Source organism: Ustilago hordei (assembly GCF_900519145.1).
Source record: "Ustilago hordei strain Uho2 genome assembly, contig: UHO2_contig_12, whole genome shotgun sequence".
NCBI classification, from domain to species: Eukaryota; Fungi; Basidiomycota; class Ustilaginomycetes; order Ustilaginales; family Ustilaginaceae; genus Ustilago; species Ustilago hordei.
Window position 1 is genome coordinate 320036 of NW_024545263.1, and position 17445 is coordinate 337480.

A 17445-nucleotide genomic window follows, 5' to 3' on the forward strand; every position below is an offset into this window, starting at 1 on the left:
AGCATTTCCCACGCTTCAACCCACAACCAGACGGATGATCCGAAACCCACCACCTGATGAAATTAGAGAACGACCCTTTCTGACCGTGCCGCGGTGCCTCCGAACTTGCATCCAGAGACGCTTCCCATCAGACACCGAGAGAAAGGCTTGTGGAGAGATCCATATTGCGGAGAGCCGAGTATCCGAAAACAAAGAAAATAAAATAATTAACAAAGAGCAGACAGCAACACAAGTGCGATGGATACCCAAGCAGCAAGCAAGCAAGGCAGACAGAGGTGGGGGGGGGGGGGATTGCAGTCAACCAAGGAGGAGAAGCCACGGTAAGGTCGGATTGACTGCACCCGAAACCATTTCAGCTGCAACAGACACGCAAACACATCCGCCACGGAAAGGACACCGAATGAGCCTTTTTTTTTCTTCCCCCCCCCCCCCCCCCCCAACTCATAAGCTTGTTTGCCTTTAGTACGATCCCAATCGACACTTTACAAAGAAAAGTTAGGTGTCGACCGGCTCGGGGTAAAACATCTACAGCTTTGAAGGGGAAGGAGCAGAGATTTCCGAAATCGCCCTTCGCAGGTTCACCTCAAGCCACACTGGCCATGTGCCTGACATCAAATTTCTCCGCATCGCGTTCCTGGAGCCTCTCTCTCTCTCTGCATTTTGTTTTTCTGATTGGCGTGAGAGATTGCCGATGTCACGCCAAATGCAAAGAAGCGCTTTTTTCCTCAATCAGACTGTGCAGACAAAGCGAGAAGCCTGGCTGTTCTGGCTGTCGCTTTTTTCTTCCATGTCGGCTCAAGAGCGGCCGAGATGTCAACTCGACGCTCACGCTCGCAAGTCAATCAACTCTTTCATTCACAGACGACACCCACCATCTTACTTGCTTGAGCTCCGTGAGGGACCGCAACAAACAACCGGCAACTAACCGGCTTCTGCACACAGAGTCCCGCTTCGCAGCAAAACCCAGACTCTCACGACCGCCAACCTCCTGTCTTGCCTGCAGCCGTGTCTGTGCTCCTCTACTGCATATCTATATACACACCCCGGTTTGACAAGATTCGTGAGGACGCCGATCATTACAAAAGACAAAGGAGATATGGATAGAGGCTTTTGCATGTCGCATGTGATTGCAACACTTTCTTCGATTGATTGAGATTTCGCATACCATTCGGCTTCTTGATTGGCCGTTCAAAGGCTGCTTGATGCGATTGGCAAACCCGATGTTGCACTCCCACTTGTCTCGGTCAGAGGTTCGATGCGCTGAATGCAAGCCAGAGCCTGCGCCGCCTGAGAAGTGCTGTCTTGAAAATGTTGAGCGCCTTCCTGCCAAACCGGGCTCGACTCTGTTCCCATCGACATCGACACCGTCGTCTGTCCAGTCCTGTTATGGTAGCAATTCCACTTCAACAGCCTGTCTTTGCTGCTCTAACCCTCCCCTCGGTACGTGCCGATGCTGCTCTCAACCTGTTGTCTTCAAGTCGAGTAGGTCTGTCGGAACCTCGTGTCTTCCAAGCGACTTCTCTTCCTGGATGACCACTTGGAGTACTCTGGCAGTGGTTCAGCCCTCCAAGACAAGGCTTCTTCGCTTGTAGTCTCGTGCTGGCGAGTGGCATGATAATCCTCTCCTATCTGAGACCCATAAGTGTCTCGTAAGCCTTCAGAACCGCATCGATCTGTTGCCGCGAAAGTTCCAAGACAAAGGTCATCTGCTTGATCCGGTTGCCGCAACGGATTGCGATACGCTTAATGCCACTCGACATAGTTGTCTGTAAACCGCACTGGCGCAATTCGTTCCCCAGCGTAGCTCTGCGTCGCCTGCGTGTAGCCCCTCGTTGCAGCGTAACCCGGTGTTGGCTCCCAAACACCCTGGCCCGAAGCCAAGCCTATGTGGGTCTTGTGAACGCTTGACTCGGCCGTGCACGAGTAGGCAAGAGACTGAGTTTGTGCCGAACCTGAGTATGCTGCGCTCGAGAAGGTCGTACTTTCCGAGTATCCCGTGGTTCGCGCAGGAGGTTCGTGATAGTGTTGGCCCGGTAAGTCTGCACCGAACGTGAACGGATACCTCGTGTCAGGTGAGCCTTCCCCTGAGCTTTTCTCTTCCCTGAAAGCCGCTGAGAGGGGGCCTGGGCCATATCTTACATGACCAGTGGCTTGCTGCGCTGCGTAATGATTTACATAGGGCGACGTCTGATAGCAAGACTCGGCTCGATTGCACTGAGAGCCTGCTGCTAGCCGTGAGTAAGACGAGCTATCGAATGCAGCAACTTGTTCATATGCCCACGGACCCGTCTGTTGTAAGTTGGAAGAACTTTGCGACGGCATCAGTTCGTTCGGGTTCGAGGCAAAGTCGAAACAAGGCTCTTGCTTGACGCCGGGGTGGGTTTCCTGCATTGCATCTTGCGAGGAGCCCGAGCTGGACAAAGCGACTTCAAAAGCAAACGACACGTCGGCTTGCACGTTGAGCTCTTCAAGGCGAGTTCGGAGCCCAGACAGCTTTGACGCCGTCTGCTTCGCCCGCTTGCCCCGCTTCGGAATGTTGTCGAAACAGTCAATGATGGTACAAAGGATGCCCATGATGACGCCCAGTTTCTCGACAACGTGTTGACGCGCTTCATCTGATAGGTCGAACATATCTCCGACCTCGTTCCCATTTGATGGAGATGCATCAGAGCTTGAAAGGTCGAGCAAGCCCTCGAATGTGTGTGCAATCGCCTCCACCATCGTGACAGCGACGAGCGCTTCGTCCATGGCCGCTGTAAAGAGTGCTCTAGCCCGCATGTGCGAGATCAACAGATCCCCGTTGCTGGCACTGCCTGAATCGAGGCCTTCAGCATCTCCAAAGATGTCCCGAAGCTGCAGAGAGACAGCTGCGCAGATCTTGATAATGAGGTCGACTCTTTGGGCGCTCATCGGCGACCTATCTTGACGGTTTGCCTGCATGCACAAAAGCAATGCTGCGAAGGAAGTCGCGGGAATCGCGATGATCTTACTCCAACACATTGTGCTTGCTTGAACGAGAGTAGTGTTGACCCTCCAAGCGAGCTCGTAATCATTATATATAGTTGAAGGATGCCTGCCTGTAGAGCTCTTGGACATCTTATGGTCGGCAAACCTCTCGGTAAGGCAGCCCAGCAATGACTCGATGTTGCGCACCATTGTCGATGAAGCATGGAAGCTTTCGACCATCGAGATGTTGCCGCTGATCTCTTCAAGCTCCCACATGGCTGAGCCAAGCTTCGGAGCTTCTCTTCCCACATGGCTGCAAGAGAGTAGTGCATTGTGCGTAGGGATCGATCCGAGACTGAGCTGTAGCCACAGCAGCACAAGTTGCGATATGGCTCGCATGTTGTTGAGCTCTTCCTCCTTTACCACCAGCTTATCAACGCCGTTGACGATGCATTCAAGCTGGTCCTCTTGTGCAGCGAGATATCGAGCTTGAACAAGCAGCCCACAGACAAACGTCCACCACGTCGAAGCTCGCCTGTTGGAACAAAGAGGAAGGATCATTTAGTTGAGTTGTCAATAGTGGGGGAAGTGAGCCTTGAAATCGACTCACTTGAGGAAGCCTTGCGCGAGCTCATGCCAGGCTAAAAGCATCATGCACTGGATGCTGACATGCATTTTCGACGCATTGAGCGTACCCAGCTTGACCCTGTTGAGGATATCGGTGGTCTTGGGGATGAGATCCTCGATTTCAGGCAGCTCTTCAGTACAAGCACGAGCACCGACTGCGCCTGCAAAGTGCTCCCTGAGACCGAGAGCTGCGATCAGGATGCAATCGAAGAGCTGTCGATCGTACGTTTCGTCCTCAATGTCCTCCAGAAAGAGCTAAAGAGGCCAAGGTGAGCCGGTCAAGGGAGCTGAGGTCAGATCAACAGCGCATCTCGTCCTGGTGGATGAGTCAATGTACGTACAGTTCGGGAGACAATGGCGGAGAGAAACGGATGACTGTTAAAGGCAAGATCGATGAGCTGCAGCAATCTAGCTTTGCCGAATTTTCCCTCACCGCTGAGAATCCCTATCGACACGCTGCGACGATGGCGACGACGCGGTTAATTGAGCATGAAAGGCGACGAATGTTGGTCAGCATGTCCTGTGAGATCAACAGTACTTTGCCAGCATTACTTACGGTGTGAATGTGTCGGCATAACGACCGGGTTGATCACTTTGGCCGGCACAGAGGGCGATGCTGGGCACTTGAAGCTGATCGCCGAAAGGCAAAGTCTTGACGGCCTAGCGAAAAGCATCCGAACTTGGATCTGCGATCAGTATCCAAAGGCGAGACGCTGTGCAGCAGGCCGTATGAATCCATAAGCGCAACTTACGAGAGAGTCGATGGTTCTCCTCAAGATCTGCGACAGTCCATGCTGATACTGTAAGGATTCGAGCAGACAGAGTGAGCACACAAAGCCTGATGGATGAAGCTAGCACTTGGCACTTACGTTGATGGCGGTCGTCTGTGGCCGAGATCCGTCACCGAGGATGGCATTCTGTTTTGCCCAGTATCCTCGAGTTTGCTCCCAGAGTCTCTGTTCACATGCGAAGTGAGTCGTGTGCCTTAGTGAGCATTATCCCCTCCATCTTCAATCTATCGTTGCCAAGTCACGGTGTTCAGGCTTACATTATATAGTGAGTTCAGCTCCGAGTAGAGAGTGTAACTACGGCTAGTACCAGGCAGAGCTAGGGTACCTGCCTCGCGTCTGGCAGCCTGAAGGACGTCTTCTTCCTGTTTCTTGATTCGGATCGTGCCAGTGTCGTAGACGCCTGTGTTGTGAAGGAACAGCGTGGAAAGTGAATGGGTCAGCTGATGTCTGGCTAACAGGCATGAACAAGAGTCGTTTTGCATCACTCACAAGGTTTATTCTTGCCCTTACAGTTGCTGCACCAAGGTCTTTCCTGTGATTGGTTGAAGAACGAAGGAGACATGAAGGGTCAGCAGCAGAATTCAACATGCGTAGGTCGCGATCTGGACTTACTCCCGAGCACCTATGAAGAGTAGGTCGTGTTAGTAGGGAAAACAGGTCAGAGCCCAATCGTTAGATGTCAGCTTTTCGATGGCAGCAAGCACTCACTTCATCTTTCTCTTGCGACTGCATGGAACACCATGTTGGAGCGGAAAAGGCAAGAGAGTAAGCAGGTGTCCTCGCCAAGCCGCGGTCAATAGTTGCTGAGTCTTACCAGAATTTGCAAGAACGCCGAACCTCGCCTCCATACCTCATTATGACGAAGAAGGCCGCGCGAAGAAGGAAGGATCAAAGACTGCGTCGCGAGATACTTTTGAGACCGTTGTTCCTCAAGTTGCCCGTTGCGGTGGCGATAGTATGCTATGAGTTGTTGCTTAGAGTATGTCTGCGGCCGCTACGAGGCTTGAGTTGGAAGAGGGAAGTGTGGACGGAGACAAGAGAACGTCGGCTAAGGGCCTTGGGCCTCTATATGGGGCCGTCAGATGAAGCTGAAAGACGGTGAGCTGCTCCATTGTTGAATGGACGCACGTCATGCGGATTCAGTGCTCTGGCAAAGACAGAGCAGGCGTGGTGCCGTGTCGAGAGAGATGACGCCGCCTGCCTTGAACGGTGAGGACAGAGGGAGGACGCAGAGCATCAAAGGTACGTGGGTTGAATCGGAGACGAAGCACTCCGAGGAGATGCGGAACATGTCGAAGCGAGCATGGCCGCTCATGCACGGACGTGGAGGGCTCAAAGGGACATTGTAAAGCTGCGATTACAAGGTCGGACAGGCATCGAGAGGTCAGATGAATCGATTCGGAATGCAACGGATGGCGATACCCAGGCATGCATGGACGGCTGAGCTCCGATGTGAGAAGGCGTCGAGATTGCAGCTTAGAGAACGTCGTGAGAGTCTTGTCGACACGAATCAACAAAGAGACGCTCGGCTCTCTTTGGAAAAGCTGACCAGAAAGCGATAAACAGAGATAGCAGCTTGAGCTGGTGTGCTGAGCATAGGTCTGTGGGCTCGAAGAAAGCTTGATTGATGGGTAAAGGCAAGTGGTAGTACAAGCGGCAGGGTCTCGGACAGGTCTGAGGTTCCTAAACCTTGTCGACCTTGCCCTGATTATTCGCAGCCAGATCTTTCGCCCAATCACGGAGGATGACCTGGGAGGGTGGAAGTAAGGAGGAAAAGGATGTTCAACAAGTCCGGAGGCGAGATTTGGCACGATAAGGTCAAGGTTAGCAGCATGCAATAAGGTTGGCTTTCCAGCCACGCCGAGTTTGAAGGACCGAAAGCGATGCGAACAAAGGCAACTTGGTTGTTAGTAAAGCTGTCTTCCTCGTCTAAGACACTCTTCTGTAGTCGCTGGGAGGCAGAACACATACCTTTTGGATCTTTCCAGAAGCAGTCTTGGGGAACTCTGCAGCGACGCCATCTTCGCCGAGGAACCAAACCCACGCTGGTGCGCTTTGTCCACCGACATGTTTCTTGACGTAGGCACGGATCTCTGCTGGTGTAACATGCGCTTCTGCGTGCGACCTGGCCACAAACACGCCGACAGCCTGTTGCGACGAGATTGAAAGCGCAACAGGAGCAGGGAATGCAAGCAGCGCTCGAGGAATCGTTAGCCTTCTGTGTCACCGTGTCACAGCAAGATCCAATGCTTTGACTCTGTTGTCTTTGCACGAAGCTCGAGTTCAACCATGAGATCTGTTTCGAAATCTTGGCCCACTTACCTCTCCATACTTTTCGTCTGGCACAGCAATTACTGCGTTGGTAGCGACACCTTCCATACGATCGATGCAGCTGATAGGGTGCGAACAGTAGCGAAATGAAAGCTCGCAAAGGTCAGCATTTGATTGGTCCAAGCGGATATCGTCACAGCGCCATTCATGCAAGCGAGTGCGATCCACTGCGCTGGCTCTGAGATTGGCATGCAACCGACCGAGAATGAACCTACTTTTCAATATTGGGTGGGAAAAGGTTCTCGCCTTCATAGTGTCGAAAGGGAAGAGACGATGCCAGGTCAATCTACAATGCCAAGCAACGAGATCCGTTAATGAGACGCCATGCGGCATGCTCTGCTATTGCGGAGCGTGGCTTTGTACTTACCTCCTCGAATGATCACATCTTTGGATCGACCCACGATGCGCACGTAGCCCTCTTGGTCCATGATGCCAATGTCACCGGTGCGCATCCACACGATGTCAGGTTCATCGGGATGCCTTTCCATTGCTTCGTTTGTCCTTCTGGGGTCCTTCCAATAGCCTTCCATGACAACATATCCCGCGGTCTAATTTCGGCGACAAAGTCCGTGTCAGCGCGCAGCGTCGGGTGGCAAAGGGGCGCCAGGTGGTCAGCAGTGTGTTCCTAGCGCATCCTAAGCTGTCTGACAGTCGAGACACTTACGCAGAGCTCTCCTGGTTGTCCGACAGGAAGCGGCTTACCCGTGGAGTCATCTGGTGAGACGATCTTGGCATGCACATGAGGGTAGACTCGTCCCACGGTCTCGCATCTCCTTACGATGGGTGCATCAACATCTGTGTAGCCGTACGGAGAAGGCCGCAAGAAGATTTGTGTCAGTCCCTTTGTCGCACCTAGCGAGTTTTGGGGTCATCCTCCGCCACTCACCACAACCAAAAGTGACGGGTGAAGTCTCGGTCATACCGTAAACCACCGTCTGGTCACGGAGACCAAGTTTCCCTGGGCTGACAAGCGCTTCCATGAGCGCGATAGGAACGGTAGAGCCACTGTCGCACGAATCAAGGAATCAGATTAGCAGAGGTTTGGAATCAGCCAAGTGCGGTTGGCGCTAGCGCCAACGGGCACGTGTCTTTGCACTCACCTTGTGAGGCCGGTTCGCAGGGAGGAGAAGTCAAAGGTCTCGCCTTCGAGCATGCCTTTGGGCAAAGGAAAGCGGGATGGATCCTCGGCATGCTCTCTTGCCGAATCGAGCAGCTCAAGCTCAGCGATGAAATGGGTCGGAACGCCATGCATGGCAGTGCAGCGCTCCTCGGAAACAGCACGAAGAGCTCTCAAAGGGTCGAATCCTTCAGCAGCGTATACGACTGAAGCGCCGTGGGTCCAAGCAGCGAGATTACCGAGGACCAAACCAAAGCAGTGGAAGAGAGGTGGAATGTTGCATAGCTTGTCTGCCTCGGTGAACCTGAGATTGTCGCCAATTGCGATGCCGTTGTTCAGCAGATTCCTCGAAGTGAGCGCCACAGCCTTGGGCTGACCTGTTGTGCCCGAGGTGAGCTGCAGATTGATGACGTCCGTATTGAGCACCTCGTCTTGTTCAAGGGTCGAAGGCGAAGAAACGAGGAGGTCACGGTAGTCAAGGGCCCGACCGTTCAAGACAGACATTGCATCGGAGAAGCTCTTGCGCTGCTGTGCTAGCACACTGTTGCTTTCCCAGTATCTTGGTCGGTTGTCGAGGTTGTCGATCACGACGATGCGTTTCAAGCAGGATAACGTTTCATCTTGCAGCACGGTCGGATCACCAGAAGCGCTTGCCGAGCTCGAGAGGGACGGTAGGAGTTTCAAAAGCGATTCAAGGTAGTTGGTTCCGCGAAGAGACGGAACCACGAACAGTGTGGTTGCTTCGACTAGATTGAGAGCCCGACGGAGCTCGGAGGTGCTGTATGCAGGGTTCAACGTCACCAAGATGGCCCCAACCTCGGCACAGGCCCATTGCAGAGCTCCGTAGGCGGAGCAATTCCTGCAGACGATAGAAGAGCGAGAGTGAGGATCAGTGAAAGACAGGAGAGGGTGCATAGGGCAAGCTGTTGTAGTGCTTGGCAGTCACTTACATCATAAGAACAGCGACTCGGTCTGCCTTGCGTATCCCAAGCTGATGCAGTCCAGCTACGAGGCTCTTGATGTGCTCGTTCATGGCGCCATACGTCCATCTGACACAGTCGTCCGAGCTTGAGCCGCGCTTGCCATGCTGTGATGCTGGCTCGTGCTTCGAAATCAACGCAGGCAGATCAGCATACTTGCTCACCGCTTCTTCCCAGAACTGACTGAGTGAGAGTTCGCATAACGGCTTGTCGGTGGGTCCAGACACTCGTGACAGCAGTGGGCCATCGTTCGACTCTCTCTTGGTAGGGTGCTGCTGGCATGACGATTGCAGAGACGATACTAGTCGGGCTTGTCGACGAGCTGTGTTCGGGAAAGTATTCGAAGCCATGGACTTTGGTGCAGCCGATAAGGCCGAAGCCAGGAATGAAGAACGTGCTCGCATCGTGAGAGTTGGAGCGCCTTTGTGGTCTCTCGAAGACGACTTTCTAGGAATGACTCTCTGATCAAAGGTGAAGCTTGCCAACTGACAGCGGATGTGACAAGGTGATTGGAGATGTGTGATGAAATGATGGAGAATCGGTGGGAACCTTCTCCTATCTTTATTGAGGTCGACGCCAGACAAACATAACTAGGTTACACACCACAACTCAGACTCAGCACAGCCGGCATGATGCAGGGAGGTGCAATTCACTTGTTCAGACCCAAAAGGTTGAACAAATCGCCCTCCGGTCGGGCCAACACTGCCTCGTCAAAGACAAGCTCTACCCGAACCGGGATCCACAAGACCGGCACACGCCGTAAGGACCTCATCACTTGCTATGCGACATGGCAGCCAGAGCCACCGTTGGGAAGAGGAAGTCACCCATCATGAGGCTTGCCATGGCGTCTACTGTAGCAAGCTTGAGAGGATATGAGAAATATGGATTAGCCGACGCCTTGGCCACCTTGACGTTGAGGGCACGACAGTAACCGGCTATTAGGATTGCGGGGTAAGAGAACAACCGACAAACTGGCCCGGCTAAACAATTTTCAGAAGGCACCGGTCTAGCCTGTGACTTTCTGAGTTGTTCTACGCTGTTAGGCTCTCTCTAATTAACAGCTTATAACAGATTTCAAATCGGACCCGAATCTGCACCTCACCACGTCGAGTCGCACGAGAGGCTGCTTGTTAAAGGCTTCAAAAGATCAAATCCGCTCTGGCGACAGTTGTGAGTTTGGTCGCTCTCGCGCAACTCTTCAGAAGATCAAGGACAGAAGAAGGCAGAGAGGCTCAGGAAGCAAGCAAGCAAGCAAGCAAGCAAGCAAGCAAGCAAGCAAGCCAGCAATCTGGATCCAATCTCGTCTCGCATGCACCTCGACATTTCGCCAATCTTGACCATCACCATCATCATCATCCTCATATCACAAACGCTGGTCGATCGTGTCTCCAACATGCTTTTCGCCGCTCGTCATTTCGTTGCCCGCGCACCCGCCGCTCTCCGCGTGGCCCCCACCCCTATCAACTCGGCTTCGCGACTCTTCACCTCATCTGCTCTCCGATTCGCTGCCGGTCCCCCCGTCATCCAGGGTGACGGCGCCAAGGATGGTGAGATTCCCACCGATGAGCAGCAGGCTACCGGCCTTGAGCGTTTCGAGCTTCTCGGAAAGCTCAAGGGTGTCGATGTTTTCGACATGGAGCCTTTGCAGATGACTCACCTCGGCACCACTAAGAACCCTATCAAGGTCCAAAGCTTCGTAAGTATTCGAGACGACAATTCGCAACCGACGCACTCTCAGCACTTGTACGACTCTGAGGTTACGTTGCAGCATGCAGTTTAGCAGTACGGAAAAGCAAAGAACCGGTGTTCAGGGCAGTAGAAGAGTGTCACAGGACGTCTTGAAAGGAAAGAGGATGCATCAGGAGCTGAAGGCTGTCGTCTCAGGTCAACTTATTACGGTTTAGCCCAATCAGATTGCTTCAAGGAAAGCTAGCTTTGCCGATCAAAGGGACTAGCTCCTTCTCTTGCCATTCATCGTACATCAAGCAGAGCTGCCTCCATCTCGCTTTGCTCTTTCCAAGTTTCAAGGCTTGCTCACCATTCCGAACCATCCGTCTGCTTTGCTTTATCAACCCCAAAAAACATCAGTGGCCCTCGCGTATCGTCGGATGCACCGGTTACCCCGCAGACTCTCACGACACCATCTACCTCCACCTCAACAAGGATCTCAAGCACCACCGATGCCCCGAGTGCGGAAGTGTCTACGAGATGAACTTCGAGGGTGACGAGCACGCCGGTCACCACTGAAAAGTGTCTCTTTCTCGACAGTATTCATCTTCCCATCGCACATAAATGTTGCAACATGGCCAGCACTTAATGCAACTCTTTTCTCAGCTTGGCCTTTCGCCCAGCTTTCGTTTGGCTGCCAACATTGACTGCACGACAACTTGAAGCAACATTTACGAGGGAAGTGACCGATGTACAGACGCAGGACAGACGCACCCAGCACGCAAGGAAAGGAAGACAAGGAATCAATGGTATCTGGATTAAAGAAGTGCGACTAGAGACACAAGACAATCTCTCAAGAGGCCTGGTCGGCAGCATCGACGGCCTGATCAATCTCGCGCTCCTGTGAAAGGCGGAAACAATGCATGGAGAGTATGTCGTTAGCGAATGTCCATCAACCCCGTCTTAGATCGCTTTCTAGGACGATGGCTGGAGGCGGCAACTTACCTGCTTGGTAGCATCGACCTTGGCACCGCGGGTAGAGACACCGGGCGAGTCGTCAATGATGTTGTTCTGATCGAGCTCGGAAGCGTCAGTGTCGATCTGTCGCTGCTCGGAGCCGCTGGAAGCGACCTCGTCCTCAGCCTGAGCATCGACGTTGCTGTCCTGGACCTGCTCGTCCCGGATAGGGATCTGTTCCACTTGAGCCGACATTGTGATTTAAGCGAGAGTGGTTTGAGCGGATGAGTGTACGTGTTGAGAAGAGCTTTGTAAAAGATGATAAGTTGAGGTGGAGGAGCGACGTTACGCATGGCTTCGAGGGGTTCTTGTAGCTATGGTGGGGTCGTACACGAAGTGTAGGAGAGTCAAGGGTGCATGTTGCCGAGGTGATGCGAGACCGCCTGAGGCTTCTACAGGGTTGTGAGGTAGTAGCGTCATCGAGGGGAATGCTCCGTGGGGCCTCTACGCTTCTCTGAAGAATCTTTGCAGCTCACCACACGACCAGACGCTGCTCGTGTCTATATCAGGTGTAGCAGAACGTCGATGATGATTCATGCTAAGATCTGCCTATTGCAGCAATGGGTCACACTCATTATACACGACAACGCAAGTGGAGACACACGGTCGCTCACGCTACTCCTCGGCAACACGATGGCTCGTAACTGTCTATTCTTATGCTTGATTCAACACCCGCGAGTGGGCGAAGCGGCTGACTCGCGGTCAACGTCACATCAGAAACGAGGTTCATCATGTCGAGCTACCGTCTACGTCGTTGAACCCGTCATGACAAGGGAGCTGTTGGACGCTGAGGAAGGAAGCTTAGCAAACCCGATCTTTGACCTCGGCTCGGGTCGTGGAAACAGGCGGAGGCGAACGTTTCTGTCGCAGCTGACCATAAGCACGTATCAGAGTTCATGTCAACCTTTGCGCCTCGACGCAGAAAACATAAGGTCGCAAAACAAACAAAAAAAAAAAAAAAAACAAAAAAAAAACAAAAAACAAAAAACAAAAGCGAGGGTGACGTTTGGAATGCGCGTGACTCAGCGCGCGCTCGTGTGGAGCTCGCGTAGAGTCATGGCGAGCTGTGTTTACTTTCCTCAATGACGCTACAGGCTACCGAAGCGGTTGAGGTTGCTAGACGACATGTGCAGGCTTTGAAACTCGATGCGGTTGCTGAGTTGATGCTCAGATGAGGCGGTAGGTAAGACGAATTGCGGGCAGTGATGCACAGTGGAAACAGGCAGATACAGCAAAGTGTAATGTGACTCTGGATTGCATTGTTGTCTGTAGCGATGTAACACACCTTCGTGCCTGCATTGGAACATGCGAAGCTGACAGCGGTGGCGCAAGAGAGTCCAGTGGAATCCTTGACGGTCTCCTAACTCCTAGAGTCATTCCAAAGAGGATGAACAATCGATTTACGAAGTGAAAGCAAGTCAGAACAGGGCACGTCCGCGCGAGAGCGGGTTGAAACAAGCTCTTGTATACCATTCAGCGGCGCTTGCAAAGCTCAAGCGACTTAGGAGAAAACGAGTGAGAGCGGACCATTCCTTCGTCTCCAGGCGGGCACAGTTCATGGCTGAGCAGACAGAGTCTCCGTGCGAGAGCGGACCCACTTCGTCACATAACGGAGGTCGGATGTCTTCGAAGAGCAGAAATAAGATTGTCGTACAGCTGACATGACAGCTCTCGAGTGCTGCCGAGAGAATCACCCATCAAAATATTGTGGAGTCTCCAGAACATGCAAGGTGATTGTACGACTCGCTGGCAATCCAACCTTGCAGTCACAACGGCAGAACAAGCCACGAAGCTGAATTGGCAGAGGATTGTATTGCATTGCTTTACGCTGCTTTTGACACCGACCTTGCCCCAAACAACGCGCTTACTTGATAGGAAGCTTCTGGATCGCGGCCTGAGACTTAGCATCGTTCTCGATGGTAGCGCACCACTTCTGCACCGCAGGGTAGGGCGACAGATCGATTTTACCAAATCTAGCGATCCTGACCCAGGTCCAGAAAGCAAAGTCGGCAATAGTGGGTCGGTCCAAAGCAATGAAGCTCGAACCTCGCTGCTCCTGCTTCTTCAGCTGATCCTCGAGCACTTGGTAGAGACGTGCGGTTTCACCCTCGAATCGGGTGAAGGCAGACTTTTGCGGTTTCTCGCCGTATGCTTCCTGCCAATAGTGGTATAGGAAGTTGACGTTGCCCTGTAGACATTTGCAAAGGAAACAAAATGAAAGGTGTGTGTTAGAGGGGTCAACAATCCCTGTTTACGTTGCAAGAGGAGAAAGACGCCTGCCGGCCCGGAAGAACTGCCGGATCCCGAAGTGGGTTTAATGCCAACACTTCGCCACTACTCTTTCTTTCCCAGAGAGGCCATCAATCTGAGTATCATCATGTTTCAAAGGGATTACCTACCTGAACGGGACCCAAGCCACTGAGCTGGTAGGTCAACCATTGCATGACAATTGCACGTTCTTCAGGCGTCTTGCCGAGGAATTTTCCCTCCTTATCATGCTTGTCAACCAGATAGTAGAGGATCGCACCGCTCTCCCAAACGCTGAAGCCATCGCCATCGTTGGAGACGAGACAAGGAACTCTTCCGTTGGGGTTAATCTTGAGGAACTTGGCTCCCTTGACACCCTTCTCAGGATCGTCACCGAAGTCGAGGGGAACGACGTCGTACGAGAGACCAAGATGCTCCAGAAGGACCGCAGCCTTGAGGGGATTGGGTCCAGGACCTCGGTGCGAGTAGAGAGTGTACTGAGCTGGCATCCTTGCTCTTTCGTTTGATCGATATCTTGTGTTGCAAGAAGTGTTTGCGAATGGGTGAAGGAAGGTGATGCGGTGGAGGGTATATATATATATATGTATTGCCGTGCTCTGCGGGGAAAGTCTGACGGTAGCTCTGACGTAAGACAGGCATTCTTGCAGATCGCCGCATTGTAGAAATGTTGTGCACAATGCAGTGCTTCGCACAGCATGCGAGTTTCAGCGTTCTTGAAAGCTTCCATGCTGCTCTCGAATCCACCCTCGCTCTTCCTTCCCCGCATTCCGAATCTGTATCCTTGCATGACTATCTCTCTTCGAGAGTAGCTCACACTTATGCTATTCAGGCTTCGTGAGTAGGATTGTACATGTGCCTACAAACTGGCGACACTTTCAAAGATCATGAAGGTCTGGCACTTTGTGGCAGGCGTTGGTGGACTGGAGGTGGTTACAGTTGAAGCATGTGACCTCTCGGAGTAAAGCATGTGGCCCCTCAGAGTATGTAACTTCTACTCCGAGAGGTCACATTTAACGCCAACCTCACTCACTCGGCTATCTATCACATTACCCGGGTCGACCTCGGCATAACTGACTACTTAGTGTTCAACACAGTCCTCCTCCTACGCTCTAGCCTCATCATCCACACATATATAAACATCCGAATTGTCATGTACTTAGCAATGCTCCTTATTGCAATCGACACTTGTGATCAACGATATTTGACGCTCGCCCTTTAACAGTTACGGCAACCAAGTTTTTCTTTTTCTTTTTCCGGCACATGAAATTTCCATTCGCCGATGGCGATCTGATAGCCGAACTTGACTGAACCGTGCGTATTTTTGAAGAACCTTTACCTCGCTGCACCAATCCTAACTCCGCCCGGTGAAGATGACTTTGCTTCAATGTTGCCAATCTCGAATGGACATTGCTGCTGCTGGCAAGTCGCAGGCAGGAACAGCTTGCGACTGTCATGGTGATCCTCCTGCGATTGCTTGTTCTTGCAGCTCCAAACAATCATGACACAGAACAAGTTAGAAGGGACAAAGACAGACGGCTGAGATGAAAGTGAGTACTTGAATGTGTTTCCTTCTGTGTGGGCAAGTACAACGAAATTCCATAGAGATGGAGGTCTAGAGAGCAGTGGTAGCCGTAGCAACGCCATGGTTCAGGACCTTGGCAGCCTGCACCAAACCGTAGATGCAGGTGATGTTGCCGGTCCACCAAGAAATGGTGCGGAGCCAAGCGAGCGATGGCTCCTCAACAGTGATGTACAGCGCAGCGAAGGCGGCACGAGCAGTGAGGTAGACACCGGCAACACGGTTGATCAGACGGTTTGAAACACCGGCAACCTGGAGCGAGAGGATGGTGCCGACAAAGATGGGAAGGTTCTCCACCGCATTGTAATGAGCAGCCTCCCAGCGCTTGAGTCGTCGAAGCTGCTCGGGGGTAATCTTGCCGGAAGCGACGTGCCTCTCCCCGTGGACACGGAGGTCGTCACGAGGGTAGACCATGTTGTCGATGCCGTAGAAGAGCATTGGGATACGGTGCTGAAGCAAAAGGTGCGAGCCAGCAAAGGCAGCAAGGATCGAGATGGGACCATAGTTATAATTATTATTGAAGCGCAGTGCGCGGGAAGCATCTTGAGCAAAGGCAGGGTCCTTAAGCGGGTTGTTCCGCGAGATGAAGTTGGCTGCTCGGTCGCTGAAGGAGCTCATTGTGATCAAAGATTGATTTGGTAGGCTGGGTTTGGTAGGCTGGCAAGGTTTAGTACAAAGGTAGTCAGATGGAGAAGACAACGACGGTTAGGAGATAAGAGCGGAGGAAGGCTACTGGGATCGGGAGCCAGGTCAGACTTTTCGATTCAGTGCTCAGTCATGTTGTCAAGCAACACTGCAACTACTGGAGGAGGACTGCCAGGAGCTTCAAGCAGCAGGGGATCAAGCAGGTAGAAACTGTGAAACCAGACGCGTGATATGCAGCTTGACGTAAATGGATAGCGTCCCCGATCCGCGGGCCCGGATTGGTGCCCGATTGGTGCCCGATTTGTTTCCTCGGACAATTGCGAGATACTTACTGCAGGGTCCAAGATGAATTCTCTTGCTCCATCGTCTTGTTCCTTTCCCTTTTTCGTTCAACGCAAGCTTGCTAGCTCTCGTATCCTCGCATCTTGCAAAGACTCTCGCATCGCTGAAATGACGGTCGCTTCGACATCAGCAGAGCCAAAGTCGACAGCATCAGGCATTGTTGAGCGTGCCAACACGCAACAAAGAGTGATTCCAGAATCGAGAAGAGCCGACGGATCGTAAGTTTCAAAGTTGCTCTCGCAACATCGCTGGAAGACGTTGGCTAATCAGACCTTGCGTTCATCTCTTTGATGCAGAATACGAAAGGAACGCAAAGTCAGACCAGGTTTTACACCAGCAGAAGATGTAGCTCGATACCGACCAGCACGCGCAAGAGAAGCAGAAGAAGCTCGCAAGAGAGGCATCCCGGGTAGCTCAGCAGCTGTGGCAGCCACTTCGAGCTCTTCTACTACATCCGATCCGTCCCGCTCTCTCAAATCCGGCAACATTGGTGATTGCGACACCCATGGCACACCATGGCGCTCCAGTACAGCCAGGGCAGCACCTCCTTCGGCCCATTCCGTACCAACAAGTCGACCGCGTGGCAACTTTGCGCCTCTTGAACCTGCACCCGCGAGAAGGATGACAAATGAAGCACCATCAAAGAACGACACAGCCGACGAACTGGAAGCGTTCCATTCCGACACTCGATCGTGGCGCAACTCTCGACTACGCAAACAAAACCCATCTGAGGAAAAGAAAGACGAGACAGCTGCGGTACCAGATGCCTGGGACCAAGAAGAGTCAGGCTCGGACAAAGAAACGGAGAGAGAGCAGAGTTCAAAGCGCGCACAGACTTCAACTGATGATCTGGCGGCTGAGCTCGATAGTCTGAGCATCGATGTACTGTAACGAGAGACACTGATACATTCACGCACATTCCGAACATTCTGCATACATTTCATCTCGCCTTGCCACCGTCTGCTTGCGCCGCGTGATCTTGCAGAAGGGACTGGTCTGCTTGTCTCTGCTCTGCGCTTCATTGAGGTTGTCTTGGCCTTTGTGGCAATCGTTGTGCCTGAAAAGCAAAGAAAATGAAAAAGGATAGTTGGCTTTCCTAGAAGAACGAAGCCACGAGATGAGGCTTCCGGAGAC

At 52.5% G+C, this 17445-nt stretch overlaps 7 protein-coding genes across 7 annotated transcripts; 2 read left to right on the plus strand and 5 right to left on the minus strand.

Annotated features, from left to right (window-relative positions):
• Nucleotides 1-1743: 1743 nt before the first annotated feature.
• UHO2_05160 (uncharacterized protein) lies at nt 1744-5219 on the minus strand (the record flags this gene model as incomplete). Its single annotated transcript, XM_041556162.1, has 10 exons — nt 1744-3481; nt 3557-3828; nt 3915-4029; nt 4130-4233; nt 4326-4373; nt 4443-4529; nt 4622-4804; nt 4854-4986; nt 5073-5090; nt 5179-5219. The coding sequence occupies 10 exons, from the start codon at nt 5217-5219 to the stop codon at nt 1744-1746; spliced, it is 2739 nt and encodes a 912-aa protein (XP_041412096.1).
• An 828-nt stretch (nt 5220-6047) lies between these two features.
• Nucleotides 6048-9196, minus strand: UHO2_05161 (uncharacterized protein; the record flags this gene model as incomplete). The annotated part of the gene is made up of 9 exons (XM_041556163.1): nt 6048-6113; nt 6336-6512; nt 6687-6756; nt 6911-6941; nt 7063-7243; nt 7360-7490; nt 7582-7700; nt 7796-8671; nt 8763-9196. The coding sequence occupies 9 exons, from the start codon at nt 9194-9196 to the stop codon at nt 6048-6050; spliced, it is 2085 nt and encodes a 694-aa protein (XP_041412097.1).
• Nucleotides 9197-10185: 989 nt separating this feature from the next.
• Nucleotides 10186-11039, plus strand: UHO2_05162 (putative COX4 - cytochrome-c oxidase chain IV; the record flags this gene model as incomplete). The annotated part of the gene is made up of 2 exons (XM_041556164.1): nt 10186-10488; nt 10881-11039. The coding sequence occupies 2 exons, from the start codon at nt 10186-10188 to the stop codon at nt 11037-11039; spliced, it is 462 nt and encodes a 153-aa protein (XP_041412098.1).
• Nucleotides 11040-11313: 274 nt separating this feature from the next.
• Nucleotides 11314-11672, minus strand: UHO2_05163 (uncharacterized protein; the record flags this gene model as incomplete). Its single annotated transcript, XM_041556165.1, has 2 exons — nt 11314-11361; nt 11466-11672. 2 exons carry the CDS (start codon nt 11670-11672, stop codon nt 11314-11316), a joined length of 255 nt encoding a protein of 84 aa, XP_041412099.1.
• A 1669-nt stretch (nt 11673-13341) lies between these two features.
• UHO2_05164 (uncharacterized protein) lies at nt 13342-14233 on the minus strand (the record flags this gene model as incomplete). Its single annotated transcript, XM_041556166.1, has 2 exons — nt 13342-13665; nt 13877-14233. 2 exons carry the CDS (start codon nt 14231-14233, stop codon nt 13342-13344), a joined length of 681 nt encoding a protein of 226 aa, XP_041412100.1.
• Nucleotides 14234-15357: 1124 nt separating this feature from the next.
• On the minus strand, nt 15358-15942 carry UHO2_05165 (uncharacterized protein; the record flags this gene model as incomplete). Its single annotated transcript, XM_041556167.1, has 1 exon — nt 15358-15942. One exon carries the CDS (start codon nt 15940-15942, stop codon nt 15358-15360), a length of 585 nt encoding a protein of 194 aa, XP_041412101.1.
• A 477-nt stretch (nt 15943-16419) lies between these two features.
• On the plus strand, nt 16420-17202 carry UHO2_05166 (uncharacterized protein; the record flags this gene model as incomplete). The annotated part of the gene is made up of 2 exons (XM_041556168.1): nt 16420-16529; nt 16608-17202. The coding sequence occupies 2 exons, from the start codon at nt 16420-16422 to the stop codon at nt 17200-17202; spliced, it is 705 nt and encodes a 234-aa protein (XP_041412102.1).
• Nucleotides 17203-17445: the final 243 nt, after the last annotated feature.